Raw genomic sequence first — 19,184 nt, 5'->3', positions numbered from 1 at the left:
CTGGCATCCCATATGGTCCCCAAGCACTGCCAGAAGTAATTCCTGATTGCAGAGCCAGGAGTGACCCCTGAGCAATGCCGGGTGTGACCCAAACAGCAAAAAAAAAAAAGAAAAAGAAAAGAAAAGAAAAGAAAAACAACTAGGAACAATATTTATTGGCAGGGATGTAATGAAAAGGAACCTTAATCCACTACTGGTGGGAACGTTGTCTGGTACAGCCTCTATGGAAAACAGTGTAGAAGGTACTCAGTAAACTCAGAATTGAGCTTTCCCCATATGACCTGGGAACTTCATTTTTTGGTATCTATTCTCAGGACATAAAAACATACATTCAAAAGAACATACGCACACCATTGATCATTGCAGTATGTAGTGCGATAGCTAAGGTCTAGAATCAACCTAGATATTCAACAACAGACAAGTGGATCATGAAAGTGTGGTGTATATAGGTAAAGGTAAAGGTAAAGGCCCTCCCGTTGATCGTCGATTTGCTCAAGCGGGCCCAGTAACGTCTCCATTGGAGACTTTGTTGTTACTGTGTTTGGCATATCGAATACTCTCGGTAGCTTGCCAGGCTCTCCGAGAGGGGCAGAGGAATCGAACTCGGGTTGGCCATGTTGGCCGCTTGTAAGGCGAATGCCCTACCCGTTGTGCTATTGCTCCATTGTGTATATACACAATGGAATATTACACAGCTTTAAGGAATGATGAAATTTTGCAATTTGCACAAGGATAGAACTAGAAGTCATCATGTTAAATAAAGTAAGCCAGAAGAATCAACACAGCATGTTATCATTCATATGTGATATTTAGAATAACTGAATGAGGAAATAAAATGTTTAAATGGGAGAATTCTCAGATCAACAGTGGGCCCCAGAGTATAGGGAGGAGAAAGAGTGAAGGACCTGGGAAGAAGAGACAGCTGAGAAGAAATGGGGGCCAGATCCGGGGATTAAGGTACGAAGATGGTGTTAAAAAATGATCCTGCTAGATATCCAACTCTCCTGCCCCCATGCCAGGCTTTCTTCACTGAGGCCTCCTCGAAGTGGGGCAGGTTGAGTCTCCCTCCCCACTCCAAGCAGAACCCCGGCAGCTGAAAACCTCCAGAACCCATCCAAGCTATGCTCAAGGCCATTCTCCACACACTCGGATGAGCCTCATGCATGAAGGAACCGGCAGAAGAACCCAGGTATGCGGGACCCATGACTGAAATCTCCAGGCCTGCTCAGATCAGGACTGGGCCTCCTCCACCCAGATGCCCGTTGGCAGTCACCCACAAACTGCCCCCGATGCCATGTAATCTCATCAATGGCCAAGATCCAGAGACTATAAGACAAAGCTCCCCAGAAGGGAGCGATGTAAAAGCCTTCCTGGGCACTGCAAAAGGCTTCGTCCCTCTCAGAGAGCCCAACAAGCTACGTAGGGTATTCCACCCGCATAGCAGACCCTGGAAAGCTACCCGTGACATATTCAATATGCCCAAAACAGTAACAATAAAGGGCCTCATTCCCCTGACTCTGAAAGAGCCTCCAATAAGTTGGAGTTTGGAAGGACGAGTAAGAAGAGGCTGCTAAAATCTCAGGGCTAGGACAAATGGAGACGTTACTGGCACCCACTCAAGCAAGTTGATGAACAATGGATGACAGTGCTACAGTGCTAAATATCCAAATCACAGAGTCACAACACTGAAATCAAGAGATCCAGATGTTAACAATCAAATTTAGAAAGGTGCCTGTCAAGAGGGCAGACTGGAGGGCTGGGGGGCCGGGGGAATATGGGAAGATTAGGGGAGGAAAGTTGACACTGGTGGTTGGATCAGAACCGCAACATTGTACATCCAGAACTCAACTATGAATAATTTCATGACTCATGGTGCTCTAATTAAAAAATAAACAAGAAAGTCTATAGCATCAGAGGAGGTTTATTTAAAGATTTATCTTTTAGAAAAGTGAGTCTGACGGGCCCGGGTTGCACATTGGAAGAATCATACTTGAAAGTTAAGACAGAAGAGGAAGAGAGTGATGGGGACGCAGGCGGGGAAGGTATGGATGTAGTGGTCCAAAGGAATAAGTGGCCACCCACAATTTTAAAAAAATTTTGCTTGTTGACTCAACACATGGCAGTGCTCAGGGCTTACTCCTGGTTCTGGACTCAGAAATCAACCAACTCCTGGCCATGTTCAGGGGACCATTTGGGGACTGACCCCAGGTTAGCTGCATGCAAGGCAAATGCCCTGCCCACTGAATTATCACTCCAGTCCCAGCATCCACAATTCTTGGTGGAGGTCAAACAAGTGAAATTAGGGCAGGGTTGGGATCTCAGAGAAGAGGCTTTCCAAGGCCCATCTCCATACAGAGCCCTGGAGAGGAAAGACTATGTTAATCTATGCTTCCTCCTCCTCAAGCCACAACTCCAACCTGCAATTTCCTAAGACAGCGGGAGGCTTCAGGAAGGAAGAAGATGCCCTGGTGTATGGGGTAGGCCTATCCAGATATGTCCATCAATGGGGTGATCCCTATCAGTTATAGTGAATCTGCCCAGGATGCAGGGCAAGGGAGACGCAACCTCCTGCCCTTGGCCCTTCTAAATAATGACCTGCTTTCCATCCAAATAAGTAAGTATATCTGCAGTCACCAATCCACCTCCTCTTTTATTAGGCATTGCCAGGATCTAAGCTCAGGACTAAGAACAATGGGATTTCCTCTAATGACAGTGTGAATGACAGAAGAAAGTCAACACATCACCCACATTCATGGCCTGCGGAAGCTTGGGTTGTGTGTGCTATACTGGAAGGCTGAGAGTGGAATAACTGAATTCCTGAGCTGGGAAGATTATGGTGACGACTTTTTTGATGACGAGAGGAACAAAAATATGTGGGTTTTTGATTTAAAAAAAAAAGGACAAAGAAAGAGCTTACTTGAGATTTCAGACTAATCCAAATTAACCCCTCATGTCTCTGGGTTCTTAGAAAAAATGTCTTGGAAGATTTCATTTCAAGTTCTAAGTGGAAAACTTAGGTTGGCCATGACACTGGGAACTTTTGCTTTTAAATGTTGCTGTCCAGCCCTACTCTGACGAGATGAGAAGGATCTACAGGGCTCACAACCTTCAGAGGCTTGTAAATATTTTTAGTAGATTTCTAGATTCAAGCATGAAAAATTATACTCTTCACAATAACAATGGCAACTAATATATGTTGAGAGCCTATGGGTACCAAGAACCAAGCTTTTATGTACTCTGTTTATCTCTTCCCTCTCAAAACTATTGAGTGAAGTAGTTCTATCATTATAAGTTTTATTATTTTTTAAATGTTGGTATTGGGACTCAAATACATGTGAGACATGTGCTTGAGCACTGAGTCACAGCCACTGTCAACCTCATTTTTTAGAACACTGGGCTGGGTTGACATTATACACCAATCCCAGGATCATATAAGAAACCACTACAAGTTCAGAACTGGAAATTTGGTGGCTGCATTCTAGAGACCACCCCAGCCACTCCACTGGACGTGGTGGTTATTTTCAAGTTTGTTCTGCGGTTCTGTATTAGATAGTACATGGGGCTAAGTACACCTTCAAAGATTAAGGAGTATATAAAAGGACTAAAAGAAATCTAATTAGAAACATTTCCCTCACACTTAAATATAAAAGATGAAACAAAATAGCCCTTTCTCTAAAATTATTATCAGTTAGTTTATAAAAGGGACCAATATGAGAATAATAGAAATGATCACTCTGGACAAGAACTGAGTGTTGAAGGTAGGTAAAGATATATATATCTTTATATATACATATATAAAGATATATATACACTTTATGTATATAAATATACACTGATATATATATATATATATATATATATATATATATATATATATTCCTCCACCCCTCTTGGAGAGCCCAGCAAACTACCGAGAGTATCTCGCCTGGCAAGCTACCCGTGATGTATTCCATATGCCAAACACAGTAACAACAAAGTCTCCAATGGAGACGTTACTGGTCCCACTCAAGCAAATCGATGAACAACGGGAGGACAGTGACAGTGATATATGTATATATATATATATATATATATATATATATAGTCACTTTTCAGTATCTGTATGGCAAATCATATGACCCAAAAAGAAAGAGAGGGAGCAGGTAAGCAGATGAAAACTGGGGAAAATGGTGTTGTGAAATATACACTGTTGAATGAATGGGTGTTGGAACATTATATGACTGAAAGCCAATCATGAACAACCTTGAACTGTATATCTCAATGTATATCTTAATGTGATTTAATAAAAAGAATCAATAATAAAATATTTGACCAGGGGTTGGAATGATAGTACAGAGGGCAAGGTATTGCCTTGCATGTGGAGGACGCAGATTTCATCCCTGGTACCCCATAGGTTCCCTGATCCCACCAGGAGTGATCCCTAAGTGCAGAGCCAGAAGTAAACTCTGAACATCACTGGGTATGACTCCAAATCCAAAATAATTTTAAACAATTTTTAAAAAGATCATCCATATTACACCATCAACCTAGTTCTACTTTGAAAATGATCCTTCACTGGTCACAAAATGTTATTAAAATATATTTCTCAAAAGAAATCTTCCACTGGGGCTGGAGTGATAGCACAGCAGGTAGGGTATTTGCCTTGCATGTGGCCAACCCAGATTCGAATTCCAGAATCCCATATGGTCTCCTGAGCACTGCCAGGAGTAATTCCTGAGTGTAAAGCCAGGAGTAACCCCTGTGCATCGCCGGGTGTGACCCAAAAAGCAAAAATACAACAACAACAATAAAAATCCAAAAAAAATTCCACCATTAATGAACGGACAAGTTCATTCATTGACTCATTTTTGTTGGTCACATATGGATGCCTTATAGATGCCAGGGAATGTGCCAGACTCTGGAGACTTTGAAGATGTACAAGGGAGGGTCCCTGCTTACTGTTCTTTGAAATCTAATGGACTGGGTCTGCTGAAGAACACACATGTAAGAACACAGATGAACTTCAATTCTGGAAAACACGCCACAATGCATGTACCAATTGCAATGCTGAGACAGTCAAAGAAAAAAATTCATGACTTATCTCAGGAGGTTAAGGACTTGTTTTAGGAAGACTTCATAGAAGGAGCATTGTGACAATTTGAGTCTTAACTATTACTCTATATGGGCTGGAGAGAATAGTACAGTGGATAATACTGAATAGTATAGTGAGTAAGCTGCTTGTCTTGACACAGCCGACCTGGGTCCAGACCCTGACACCGCATAGGGTTCCTTGAGCACAGCCAAGAGTTATCCCTTTGCACAGAGCCAGGAATAAGCTTCAAGCACATCCAGGTGTTGCCCCAAAACAACAAAACAAGCAAATAAAAAATGAGTTTGGAGGAGTCAAAGAGATAGTACAGCGCTCACAGTGCTTGTCTTGCATCCTGCTACCCTGATTCAATCCCTGGCATTGCATTTGGTTCTCCCAAGTTACCAATAGGTTCACTCCTCAGCACATCTTGAAATAGTCCCTGAGTATTTTCAGGTTTAGCTCAGACTATCCCTCTTCAAATGAGTCTGTGATATTTAGAAAAACAATGTGGAAAGATATGGGCACAATGGGACTGAGAATATCAAACCTATTGTACACATACTTATTTCATGCTACATATCTGTAGATACTTAATGCTACATACTCACAATAAGGGTATTTAATTTGTCTAATCCTCTCAGAAAGCAATGTGGTGAAATGAATCAAGAACCAAATAATAACTGTGTCTTCGATTTAGAAATCAGAAAGGAACTTGTGAAAATCAATCTTGAGAAAAATAATACTAAATGAGCAAAAATTATGTGTCAAAGATTGTACCATTTATTTATTATGAGAATAGAAGAAGATTAAAAACAAGTCTCTAGGGGCGAGGGAGATAGCTCACGTGGTAGAATATATGCCTGAAATAACCCAAGTTTTATCCCTTTTGTCCCTAATCCACACGTCCGCCCCCCCCCCCCCCTTTACCTCTCAACCCCAGCACTGTCTGGTAATTCCTATTAAAAACACATACAGGTACATATAAAGAAGTAAACTTTGGTATGTTGATTAAAGGAATTATTGTGCATCTTTTTGAACATTACATAACAAGTTTAAATCAGTAATTCCTATCTTGCTACATAGAAAAAGAAAAAATGTATGAGAAGATAAAAATTTCATTGTAAAACTAATCTATAATAAAAAGACTATGAAATGGCACCAGAAGTCCAATAAAAGTTCGGCTTAAATGAGGAAAGTTTTGGATACATGTCTACATCTTTTCCCCCTGAAACTTTCTATTATGTGGTTGTTGAATACCCTTAAGACTTTGTGAAAAAAAAATTCTGTGGAATAAATTTCATTCTCTCCAATTGTGGTGTGAATTTCTTCCAGAAGTCATGAATCTAGTATTTTTTGTTCCTCCTCTAAGTTCACTGGCACAGTGGCTGACAAAGTAGAGCCTATTTCCCTCCAGTCTGCTTCCCGAGGGCCTCAAGACCATTCAGAAAAACAACTACCCTTGACACCTGACACAGCTTTTATATGTGTTGGACACCCTTCCCAGCACTTCACACATACTGGCTCATTAAACTCCACAATCCCACAAGGTAAAACAAATCAAGACTCAGAGTGGTTAGTCAAGCTTTCCTACTAGTGGGTGAGAGAGCCAGGATTCAGACCTAGGGAGTCTGCCTCCTGGGTCTCTGTTCTTAATCACTCAAAAAGAATAAGTTTTGAAATAGTTCTCTGAACATATAGGCAGCCAGACAAGTCCAACCTACGCAGATCTCTGGGTAATGCGAGTGCTGACTAAGGGTAAAGGGAGAGGCACAGAATTCAAAGATTTCTAGCCAGAGTAAGAGTATAGCAAGTAGGGCATTTGCCTTGCATGCAGCCTACCCGAGTTCAATCCCTGGCGCCCCATATGGTCCCCTGAACACCACCGGGAGTGACCCCTGAGTCCATAGCCAGGAAGTCTTACCCATGCATACATCTGGGCATACAACATACAGCACACAGACCCCCCACTCACCCAAATAAACCCCAAAGATCCTAAAGTAATTCACTTCCTAAAAGGAAGGCTGAATCTCTAGCAACAATTTCATTCAGAGTGAACAGAAGGCAGCTAGAGACAGCATCTGGCATCTGAGCAATTATCACTGTGTAAGTATCTGATTTGGTGTCAGGGATGGATTAGAGGCAGCACTGGGCTAAAGGTGAAAAACTCAAGAGCTGTGCTTCTACACACCATGACATTTTCTTTGCTTGCTTGGCCTAAGACAGACCGAGATGATTGTTTTCTTTCTGCTGAGTTTATTTAGGTTACAAAACTCAGACTTTCCTTGGAATTTTTTTTTATATACCCCAAAGCTAGATCAGATTTTTCATGGCCATCTAACCTAGACCCTGTTTATCTCTTCCCTAACATGCACTCAAACGTTCTTATAAACAGAAGAGGACAAGTATCCATTAGAAATAACAAATTCACCACCTTCAAAATGATGGTGTTCTACAGGCCTGCGTCACCTCCCAAATGACTGTGTCTCCCACCTCTGTGATGGTGTGCTACCAATGTGTGGCACCTCCAGAATGACAGTTCTATCAGTCGGGAGAACACTCCTGTTTTCCAGCTTTGTCCAAGAACAGATGCTAGAAATTTACCTCTCGTCAGCTATCCCAACAGATCCCCAGTTACAGAAAAGTTGACATTTTGCCTAATACCACTGAGAGGGAGTACTCCCCAATAGTCTCCAGGTCACAGATGTGCACATCCTCTCCCACCCCAAGGTTCACTGGGCTACTCTATTTACTTCTCTTTTATGCACACTGTGTTCTTCAGTGTCACTCTTGACTGATTCTCCTTCACTGTTATCAGTGATGGATACCCTGAGGACCAAATTTTTCATCTCACAGATGAGGCAAAGAGGCCAGAGAAAAAACATCATCCTAACACCAGGTTGGTGGTGGAGTTGCTCTAGGTTCTTACTCCAGGAGTTCCTTCTGCCCTGTGACCTCAGCTGCCTTGTAGCATTTCTTTCTTTTTTTTGGGGGGGGGGGGGGAACGGTCATACCCAGTGAGGCACAGGGATTATTCCTGGCTTTGCACTCAGGAATTACTCCTGGAGGTGCTCAGGGGACCATTATGGGATGCTGGGAATCGAGCCTGGGTTGACCTTGTGCAAGACAACCGCTCTCCCTACTGTATTATCACTCCAGCCCTGCCCTATAGCATTTCAGGCGACACTGTGTAGTCGGAAACTTCAGGACGGAGCAGAGGGTTTCCAGTCATTTCCCTAACCTCCCTACTCCCCCACCCCCAACTCCAGGCTCCTTGTCTAAACCTAACACAGTGGGAGGAAAGATGGGGTTTCTTACTCATTTCCATGTACTCTGGGGTTAGTCCTGTGTATGGTTCCAAGCTATAGTCTAGGTCCCATTGCTCTGGGTGCTTCGAATGGGCAGAGTCAGTTTCCCCAGGTTCCGTCTCATCTTTCAGCTTCCGAAATAGTTTCTTTAGCTTCCTGGAAAAGAAATGGAACCATCACCAAAAATCTCTGGAGGACAGGGTTAACTCTACAGACAGAAAAGAGGAATAAATTAAGTTTCGACAATGAAGCCAGCTGATCTAAGGACAGATAGACGGGCATAAAGGAGACGTGTTTCTTTCCAAAGACACCCCAGGAGGCCCTGGATTAGAGTTAAAAAGGACTCCCCCAACAAAGGACAAGATTTTGTCAAACTTGAAGAAACTAAATTCTTCCTAATGCTTGATAAGCAACAAAAAGTTGGCCCTTTTTATCAAATGGGACAATCCATCATTTAAGAGGTGATCCTGAGGAAGAAAGGGAGTCCAGAAAGCTATAGACAGGAGCTCACCTCCCAGGAGACTCGTTCATCTCTTAATAATATACACAGGATCCTATTTCCACAAGAGGCAAGCTAATTGTTGCCTATTAAAATTAACCCCAGTAACAGCATGCTACCAATGGCTGAACTGTGCCCTCTCCCTCTCAGATGCTGAAATTTTAACCCCTCAAAGTGAAAAAATTCAGATTAAATGAGACAAAGAAATGAAGTCCTAATCCAATATGACCAGTAGCCTTAAAGGAAAAGGAAAAGACGAGCCTCACTCTCTACCAAGTGAATACACAGGGAAGAAACCCTGTTCGAGTTGCCCTCAAACCAGAAAGAGGATTTTTAGTAAGAGATGGAAACCAGTCTCTACCAGTGTCTGACCCTGGACTTTCCCACTTCCAGAACTCTGCAAAAATTAGTGGTTGTTGTTTAAGCTATGCTATTTTTATGGAATCTATGGTATTTTTATGGAAAACTAAGCAAAGGAAGATATCTACATCCAGAATTTGGGAAATGTGGAATAATACATATTTTCTTAGTAGAAGGATTAATTGAAGCAAAATGTATAATCCTTAACACCCTATCTAATATAGTAATCATTAAATTGATAGCTACTTTTTTCATACTAAACTCTAAAATACACCTGAGAATATAACATTTTTGTTTTCTCTATTGACATACTATAGAGAACAATTGGTTTGAGGCTCTTCGTGTTCCAGGAGCGAGCAGATGCCATTGGGCTACACTAGCACGCAATAGGTATGAATGGAGATGTTACTGGCGCCCGCTTGAGCAAATTGATGAGTAACGGGATGTCAAATGATCAAGTGATTGGCACACAATATATAAAGGAGAAAGGTGCAGAGGCAAGCTGTCATTCTGCTAATCACTCTCAAAGATAGTTTCAAGGTGATATTTGGGAAAATTGGGTCAGAATCACAAACTAGAAGAATTTAAGAGCCTTGCAGGTGGCCAGCCCAGATTCGATTTCCAGCATCCCATATGGTCCCCCAACCCGGGTTCGATTCCCAGCAACCCATTTATGGTCCCCCGAGAACCACCAGGAGTAATTCCTGAGTGCAGAGCCAGGAGTAACCCCTGAGCATCTCTGGGTGTGACCCAAAGAGAAAAAATAAAAGAGGTATTTGCAATCCATGCTTCATGGAAGTGCAGAAATCTCCTTCTCTCACATTCCTTACACAAGATAATCCAATCCTCATGTAGTTATTTCTTCAAGGAACATTCTCCATATCTCTAGGAATATCATTCTATTATTAGAAAGTGCTTCTGACAGTGACATTTCCATATCATAGAAATATAACGGTTCAAAATAATGTTCACATTGGTATCTTATCTAATATCATGCACCACATAGAAGATGTAATATAGTATAGTGGTAAAAGCTTGAGGGCTGATGTCAGTAAAACGTTGTTTAATACAGTTTTACAATTTATAAGATGTATTTTCTCTGACAGGTTATCATATCTTTACAATAATGGAATAAATGTTAACTACCACACAGGGTTACTAAGGAAACGGTCAATGCCTCAAGGGCTTGGTACATACTGAAAGTTCAATTATCATGTCTATCATTGTCCCTATCACCACCACTACTGCCATCATTATTGTTGAAAGATTTAGAAAATGAGTCGAGAGATAGAAAAGCATAGATTTTGTTTTGTTTGGGTCACACCTGGTGATACACAGGGGTTACTCCTGGCTTTGCACTCAGGAATTACTCCTGGCAGTGCTTGGGGTACCATATGGGATGCTGGGAATTGAACCCGGGTCAGCCGTGTGCAAGGCAAAATCCCTCCCTGCTGTACTATCGCTCCAGCCCCAAGCGTATTTTTTAAAATCATAATAAAACAGCAAGTCATTAATTCCATAAGAGTAATAAATTGATTAAAAAAAGTGGATGGAAATTAAAGATTTTGAAGTTTTGGTTGAAACCCTGTCCATGAAGAAAAAATAGAGGAAAAACAAAGGAAGTAAAAGGGCTGGAGTCAGGAGGGAATAAGTGATTTAGAGCCAGAATTCAAATGAAGACTCCACATACAGTATTCAGTATATTTGCACTTAAACTTGCATCTTCAGCAAAGGCTGTTCATAGCCATGATTGTGCTGTGGCAAAACTATGGCTAGTGACTATTTTCTTGAAGATGATGATCAAACTTGAGCGGCACTAAAGTGAAGGAACCACCGCAGGAATTGAGTTAAATAAAAATGTATTGCCTATGTATACATTTTTTAAAAAGGGATGTTTAGGGATTTTACTCTTCAGTATAGCTTGGAAATCCTAGCCAGAACAATCAGGCCTGACATATGAACTTAAATACTCTGAGCGGAATACTAATTTGTCATTTAAAAAGATGACACCATGCTTTGGAGGGACAAAGTTGATGGAGTTTTCAGGTGATAAAACTAAGTGAAAAAAGTAAGAAAGTGAGAGACAATTTTGCTGGTTTCATGCATATACTTTAGTGTATAACTAAAGCAAACTGGCAAACACCAACAAAGCTGTTTTGTATATTCAATAAAATCCATGGAGTTTACTAGAAAGAGAGAAAAACTCTAGGGATGTGTATTAACATCGAAAAGGCAAATGATTTTCAGCATAAGATTTTATATTCAACCACTGTATTCATCAAGTGCAAAGGCAACAAAAAGACACTTTAAAACATTAAAGAGTTCCTCCAAAAGCTATTCTTCTATGTATAAATTTTCATCTAGTTCCAAATTTCATCAACCAAGGATATGAAACAGGAAAGAAATCTACATGGATTCAGCAAACATGGAAATCATCAGAAGGTGTGGTTCTAACTCACATTGCTAACTAGATAGAAGTTTTAATGAACCAACATTTCTTGTTTAGACAGGAGGCCTGTGGGTTCCTAGAGGAAGATCTTATTGAGGTGCAGGGGGGAATCTCCCACCCTCTTGGGTTCTTCTCCAGATGGATGAATCATTAAAACAGCATCAGACTGGTTAGCAATGGAAACATCAATTTAATGACATTCATATGGAGAATGCACATCACAGGAAGGTTTAGAGAAAACTACAAGGGGTGCTGGAGAGATGTTACAAGGGTTAAGGTGCTTGTGTCACCTGAAGCTGACCCTGGTTCAATCCCTGGTACCACATATGGTCTCCTGAGCACCACATTGTCTTCTGGTCATTCTTGAACACAAAGCCAGAAATAGTTACTGACCACCGCAATGGGTGACCCCTAATATCCTGCCACTGCCAAATAACTACTAGGGCACACCTGGCATTATTTATTCAGTGTTAAGGGGCTTGGTATGAAGAAGAAAGGAAGTGGGATTTAAAATAACAGGAAGGGTGGGGGGGGGGGATGCTGGGACCCATGGGGATGGATGACGGGCACTGGTGGAGGGATGGGCACTTGATCATTGTATAACTGAAACCCAAGCACAAAATTTGTAAGCCTATAACTGTACCTCATGGTTTGTCACTAATAAAAAAATAAAATAAAATAAAATAAAATAAAATAAAGTAACAGGAAAGGAGATGACTTCATCTTTATTCTGGAGGCAAAAATGTAGTTTTTTAGAGAGGACATGTTCACTGATAAACTTAGATCTATCTAGGTGACAATTCACCCTTTGAAAATTACATTCTATTATAGGGCTGGAGCGATAGCACAGCGGTAGGGCGTTTGCCTTGCACGCAGCCAACATGGCCGACCCGAGTTCGATTCCTCCGCCCCTCTCTGAGAGCCTGGCAAGCTACCGAGAGTATCTCGCCTGGACGGCAGAGCCTGGCAAGCTCCCCGTGACGTATTCGATATGCCAAACACAGTAACAACAAAAGTCTCCAATGGAGACGTTACTGGGCCCGCTCGAGCAAATCGATGATCAACGGGAGGGCCTTTACTTTACTTTACTTTACTTACTAGGTCATAAGGAGGGTGGGGAGTAATGATTGCTTCTACTATCAGCTGCAGGGAAAAGAACGGAAAGTCACCAAAATATTCTTCTCAACCTCTAGGGTCTTCATTGCTCTTATCTTAAAAATAATTTAGACACTCAATGCAATATTGTCATGACATTTAAAAAAAATCATGGTACCTTTGGGAACAAATCAGATGGAACTTAGTTCCCCAGACCATGGTGATGTTTATTGGGAGAGACCTATTTGGGCATGGAAAAAGCCGATTTATGCTTTTGGTGGTGGTTGTTCCCAGTTTTCAGGGAGGAAATGACAGATAAGACATCTGCAGCATTTCATGCAGTAGTGTCACTGGTAAATTTAAGCAAGTTTTACCGATAAGCGTGATAACTATTATAAAGGTGCAGGTTTGGGTGATGTTGGGGATGGAAAGGAAAGACACCTAACCTGATCTAAAACCAAGAATGTTTTCCCAGGGGACAAGTAATTTCAACCCTAAAATGTATGAACTACATTATCTTGGGGCCACACCTGGTGTGGGGCTACACCTGGTGATGTTTGGGGGTTATTCCTGACTCTGCACTCGAGAATTACTCCTGGCAGTGCCCATATGAGATAAGGTTATATGTGTGTGGGGCGGGGGAGTTGTTGGGTCACACTCAGTGAACCATATGGTATGCTGGGGATTAAACTCAGGTCAGCTGAATGCAAGACAAGCACCCTACCTATCTTCTGTACCACATCTCTGGCCCCTATCATCTTAATGAAGAAAGATGATGCAGGAGCAGTCTGAGAAAGGTACTAGTGTGAGAGTGAAGGTGTGGACTCAGCAGAGGGGATTCTATGTGCCATCATCGAAGGCAGATGTGAGAATGGCTCATAGAGGGGCCTGGAAAGAGTGCAAATGCTTGGAGCTTAGCATAGAAGAGAGAGGAAAGACCGTGCAGGCCCTAGTCAAGAGGGCCTTTGGCCAGTCACTAGGTTTGGGGGACAGGGAAGGGGAGAAGTTAGAGTCTGGGGTGACAGTCAGAGATAGACAAGAAGAGAAGCAGACAGATCGAGACATGCTTAGGAGAATAACTGGTGGACCTTTCCTAGGAAGGGAAGGAAAATGAGGGATCAAGGATGATTCCCCCCAGATCCTTTTGAGAATCTGCAAGATTCTTTGGGAACCCATCAAAGTAGGTAGTGGGATGGGACAGCTTGATAAAACATATAGGCAAGAGACAGCTTTATGGAGCAGAGGAGGTATCTTGGGTGGAGGATCACACGAGACAGATGAGGATGGTCCTTCTGGGAAGAGGAGGAAGAAGAGGAGAAGGATGAGGAAGAAGGAAAGGTCGGAGGAGAAGGAGAGGAAGGAGAGGAGAGGAAGAAGAGGAGGAGGTGGACAAGGAGGAGAGGAAGGAGGAGGAAGAGAAGAGTAAGGAGAAGGAGGAGGAGGAATAACAGGAGGAGGACGAAGAGGAGGAAGAGAAGAAGGAGGAGGATACAGCAGAGAAGTAGAAGGAGAAGAAGGAGGAGGAGGAGGAGGATAAGGCAGAGAAGGAGAAGGAGAAGAAGGAGGAGGAGGAGAAAGAGAAGAGGAGGCTAAGGAGGAGCAGAAGGAGGAGGAGAAAGAGGAGAAAGTGAATAAGAAGGAGAGGGAGAGGGAGAAGGAGAACAAGAGGAGAAGGAGGAGAAGGAGAAGGAGGAGAAAGAGATGAAGGAGGAGTAGGAGCAGGAGGAGAGGAAGAGGAAGAAGAGGAAGGAAGAAGAAGGAGGAGAAGGAGAAGAGGAAGAAGATGAAGAAGTAGAAGAATATGAAAAAGAGGAAGGAGAGTAAGAAGAAAAAGTAGAATAATAGGAAGAAGAAGAGAGGAGGAGGAAGAAGATGAGGAAGAAGGAGAAGGAGAAGAGGAAGAAGAAGAAGAGTAGGAAGAAGAAGAAAAAAGAGGAGGAGGAAGAGGAGGAAAATGAAGAAGAAGGAGAAGAGAAGAGACAGAAGAAGAAAAAGAAGTATAAGAATAGGAAGAAGAAGAAAAGAGGAGGAGGAAGAGGAAGAGGAGGAGGAAGAAGAAAGAAGGAAGAAGAAGAAGAAGAAGAAGAAGAAGAAGAAGAAGAAGAAGAAGAAGAAGAAGAAGAAGAAGAAGAAGAAGAAGAAGAAGAAGAAGAAGAAGAAGAAGAAGAAGCCTTCTTTTGAATTCTGCAAATTGCATAATGTACAGATGGGCCACTGGCCATATGATGCACTCACTTGTTAAACTAGCTCCTTTGATCTTACCACCGTCCCTCCACCCTCCACCCCCCACCAATTCTAGCCTTTTGGTCTGTGATTTCTCCATTCCCTTTTAATGACAAGTCTGGGGAATTCTGTCTGGAAAGTTCCTATCTATTTCCTGCCTGGGTTGTGGGGGTCTCACCCCAAGACAGGATGAGTGTCGATCTCACCTGGACTGCCCTCCCTGTCATTGGATTCTGCACCCTTGGAATTCCTGCAGACCCTCACTTCACAGGTCTCGAGCTTCATGAAAGAAGGCAGAACTCAGACCTCATGGGGCCAATGAGGAGGAACTCATCAACTTCTGAGCTGTGTATTCCTTTCCCTGACACCTGACAAGGTTCAAATTTGTTCCTTCAGCTTCTGGTTCACAGCCAGAATCTGCTGTGTTTGGGAAAGAGACAGACCTCATTGGCCTGTGAGGGCCTTCAAGAGAGGCTGTTTTATGTCTTGAAATATAATATTTATCACTCCGGACCCCCAAAAGCATAAAGTTTATAAAACCACACTGGCTGTGTCAGGGGTATATTGCGGCTATTTGGATAGGTGTAATTTGAGCTTTTAGTAAGAAGGTGCACATGGGGGGATTTTCCAGGGAAAGTCCTGATCTTTCTACTCTATCCACATACAATCAAAAGTAACCCATCACAGGGCCAGAAAGATAGTACAGTGAGTAGGGTGTTTACTTCACATGCAGCCAATCTGGTTTTGATCCCTGGCACCTTATATGGTCCCCCAAGCCTGCCAAGACGTACCTGAGCACAGAAGAGTAAGCCCTGAGTACCGCTGGGTTTGGCCCCCAAAATAAAAACCAAACCAAAACAAAAACCACCCCATCTCTCTAAATGGTAAAGGTCCATTTCCAACATTTTTGAGATGGGTGGTGAGACTTGGACCACATTTGACAGTATTAAGGGGCTACACCTGGCTTTGTGCTCAGGACTGACCCTTGGCAGTGCTAGGGGGAATCATATAGAGTGCCGGAAATGGATCCAGGTTGACCACATTCAAGGCAAGTGTCTTTTTTTTTCTTTTTTGGGTCACATCCAGCGATGCACAGGGGTTACCCCTGACTCTGCACTCAGAAATTATTCCCGGTGATGCTCAGGGACCATATGGGGTGCTGGGAATCGAACCCGGGTTGGCCGCATACAAGGCAAACGCCCTACCTGCTGTGCTATTGCTCCAGCCCCAGAGGCAAATGTCTTACTACTGTACTAAAATCTCTCTGGCTCCATTGTCTATTGCTGCTTCAAGAAATATTGAGGGTATGTTTGAGATAAAATTCAAGCAGTGAGCTGGGGTGGAGTGAAGGCAAAGATTTCAGGGTTTGAAGGCACAGTTTCAGTAGAACAAGGCCATATGAGAAAGGCAAGTGGGGGCTTAGAGAGGTAATGAGGAGCACTGAGGAAATCCTTTTGAGCCCTGCTCTAATCATTGTGCAGCTCAGATTCAGCCTGTGCTCACCCGGGACTGCAAGAAGCTGGTACCGAGCAGGATTCTGGGGCCCAGCACCCTGAAACCCTCTAGCTGCTCTCTCTAGAGAACATCTGCCACACTGGGCCAGCCTCTGGGAGGCTGAGGTGGCGTGAGTGCAGCTCGTTCAAGGCCAGACCACGAAACCCAGCTTTATCTGTGATCTCAGGTTCGTTAGTGGCATAGCTGCCTGCAAAGTGCCCAGTGGTCGAGTGTGACTGTCTGCCTCCCTTGGAAACTTTTTGTTTTCCATCTCTAGGACCCAAAGCTTGAAAGTGCCTGGTGGTGATTACCTGGATCAAAGGTTTCCTAACTTACGTGGGGTACTGCATCCTTTTCAGAAGAAATAAATAGTGCAGAGCCAGGAGTAACCCCTGAGCATCGCTAGGTGTGACCCAAAAAGCAAAAAAAAAAAAAAACCCAAAAAACAAAAAACCAACAACAACAACAAAAACAACAAACAAACAAAAAACAGAATAAATAAATAGGAACTTTCTGAGCATTCCCCAGAAACCTGCATTCTGTAAGTGAACAAACAGAAAGTGTCTCCATTGCCCTCCCTCCATTGTAGCAGAAGCTATTACTGGTCTCTATGGATCAGGGTGGGGCATTGTCCACTTTGAAAAACACTGGCTTAAAAGGTGTTGTACATCTGAGGGAATGTGTTTTGGACACCTGACAGATTTAGGGAAAGCCAAAAGAAGAACAGAAGAAGATCCCTAAGAACAGTTGGACAGTCCTCTTGGAAGACTTGCGGTGTCTGATTAAAAAGGGGATAAATCTGCTCTAAGCCAATGTTTTCAAGTAAAGGATGCATCCCATGAGCTTCCCAGGTGACATCTTTGAAAGATTCCTTGATCTTTGAGACCTAGCTGAGAAAGTTCTTTTCTTCCCCTCTCATTCAGTCATTCTGCAGCAGAAGATACGGAACTCCAGCTTCATCTGATGTTAGGAACAAATCCCAAATTTGTGTGTCTTCCTCTTAGCAAAGACAAATCAGAGACAAAATTCCCTGACTGTCTCATCTGCTTTCTTCTGGTTACATTTCTCTCTACTGTGATATGCCATTCCTGGTTATGGTGAGTTTTGAATTTTTCATTTTCAGAAATGCAGGGGGATATATAAAAAAAAGTAAGGTAGGTTTAGGGGAAATTAATATGCTAAGAACAGTTTAGGTAGATGGATAAATGTGAATTATTTTATATTTTTATCATTTGGTTTTGGGGCCATACCCAGAAGTTATCAAGGATTACTCCTAGACTGTGATCAGGGATCACTACTGGTGGTGCTTGGAGAACCACATGTAGTATCAGGGATGGAACCAGCACTTGGTATATGCAGGACAAGCACTTTATCTCTTGCAATATCTCTTTTCTCTAAAGGGGGAAATTTTAAAGCTGGGTCACAAAGGAATAATATTTGAGAAGCAATCTCACTCATGATCCCTAAGATATTGTAAGGTTTTCCAGGTCTCAAAATTGTGATTGGGATATCTTACTATACATACAATTAAGGACCATTAAATAATCTTTAATATTTAAAAATTTCCTTTGAAAAATCTTTGAAAATTGCTACAGAAGTAGAGAATGAATACAGAAGATGATCTATATAACTATGTAAACTTGCCATGCGTTTTCCCACAAATATTCTTATATAGTATGATCATCAACATAAATACAGATATACATCTGCTTCTAAAAGTCTAATCTCAACCTATTTCTGGGCATCTACTCACATACACACACACACACACACAAACATGAATTCAAAGGGACATACACATACTTAGTTTCATCACTGTATTATTCACATAATAGACAAAGAGGCTAAATAAATTGTAGAATACTCTTCAGTAATAGGAAAAGATGAAATACTGCAGACTGCTGCAATTTGGATAGAACTGGAGGAAGACACGTTACATGCTGTGAGTAAAAGAAAAAAGACAAATGATGATATTACTCTTGTGCGGAGTTTGAAGAAACAAAGAGATGAACCAATTCCCATTGGAAACAAACCCTGAGGCATGATCAATATCATTGTGATCTGAAGCTGCTAAGAAACTTGGAGGGACATTAGGACAATCCTTAAAGAAAATGGGAGGGGCCTTGCTTGACATGCTGCAAGTGGACTTGGTATAATAGTACTGCAGGTATAAAACAGTAATATCATGGGGCTGGAGAGATAACACAGCGGGTAGAGCGTTTGCTTTGCACGCGGCCGACCCAGCTTCGATTCCCAGCATCCCATATGGTCCCCTGAGCACCGCCAGAAGTAACTCCTGAGTGCAGAGCCAGGAGTAACCCCTGTGCATCGGCAGGTGTGACCCCCCCCCAAAAAAACCAGTAATATCATGACATGGCATAGTAGCACTATAGGTATAAAATAGTAATATCAGTAATATTTTAAGCTGTGATAATTTAATAAAGGGCTTGAGCAATAGCACAAGGGCTGGAGCAATGGCACAGCACGTAGGGCGTTTGCCTTGCATTCAGCCGCCCCGGGTTCAATTCCTTCGTCCCTCTCAGAGAACCTGGCAAGCTATCAAGAGTATCTCACCCTCACAGCAAAACCTAGCAAGCTCCCCATGTCATATTCGATATGCCAAAAACAGTGACAACAAGTCTTATAATGTAGACGTTACTGGTGCCCACTCGAGCAGATCGATGAACA

The 19,184-nt window shown here is 42.4% G+C and overlaps 1 protein-coding gene across 1 annotated transcript in view; it reads right to left on the bottom strand.

Moving 5' to 3' along the window:
- ANO2 (anoctamin 2) overlaps positions 1 to 19,184 on the bottom strand; it is a 393,938-nt gene that overhangs the window by 34,034 nt on the left and 340,720 nt on the right. The window contains exon 20 of the mRNA XM_056108654.1: positions 8,387 to 8,532. Coding sequence (XP_055964629.1) covers positions 8,387 to 8,532 — 146 coding nt within the window. The remainder of the gene's footprint in view (positions 1 to 8,386; positions 8,533 to 19,184) is intronic.

This window comes from Sorex fumeus, unplaced genomic scaffold (genome assembly GCF_029834395.1).
Source record: "Sorex fumeus unplaced genomic scaffold, SorFum_2.1 ptg000231l, whole genome shotgun sequence".
Classification (NCBI taxonomy): Eukaryota; Metazoa; Chordata; class Mammalia; order Eulipotyphla; family Soricidae; genus Sorex; species Sorex fumeus.
This window is presented reverse-complemented; position numbering and strand designations above follow the sequence as displayed.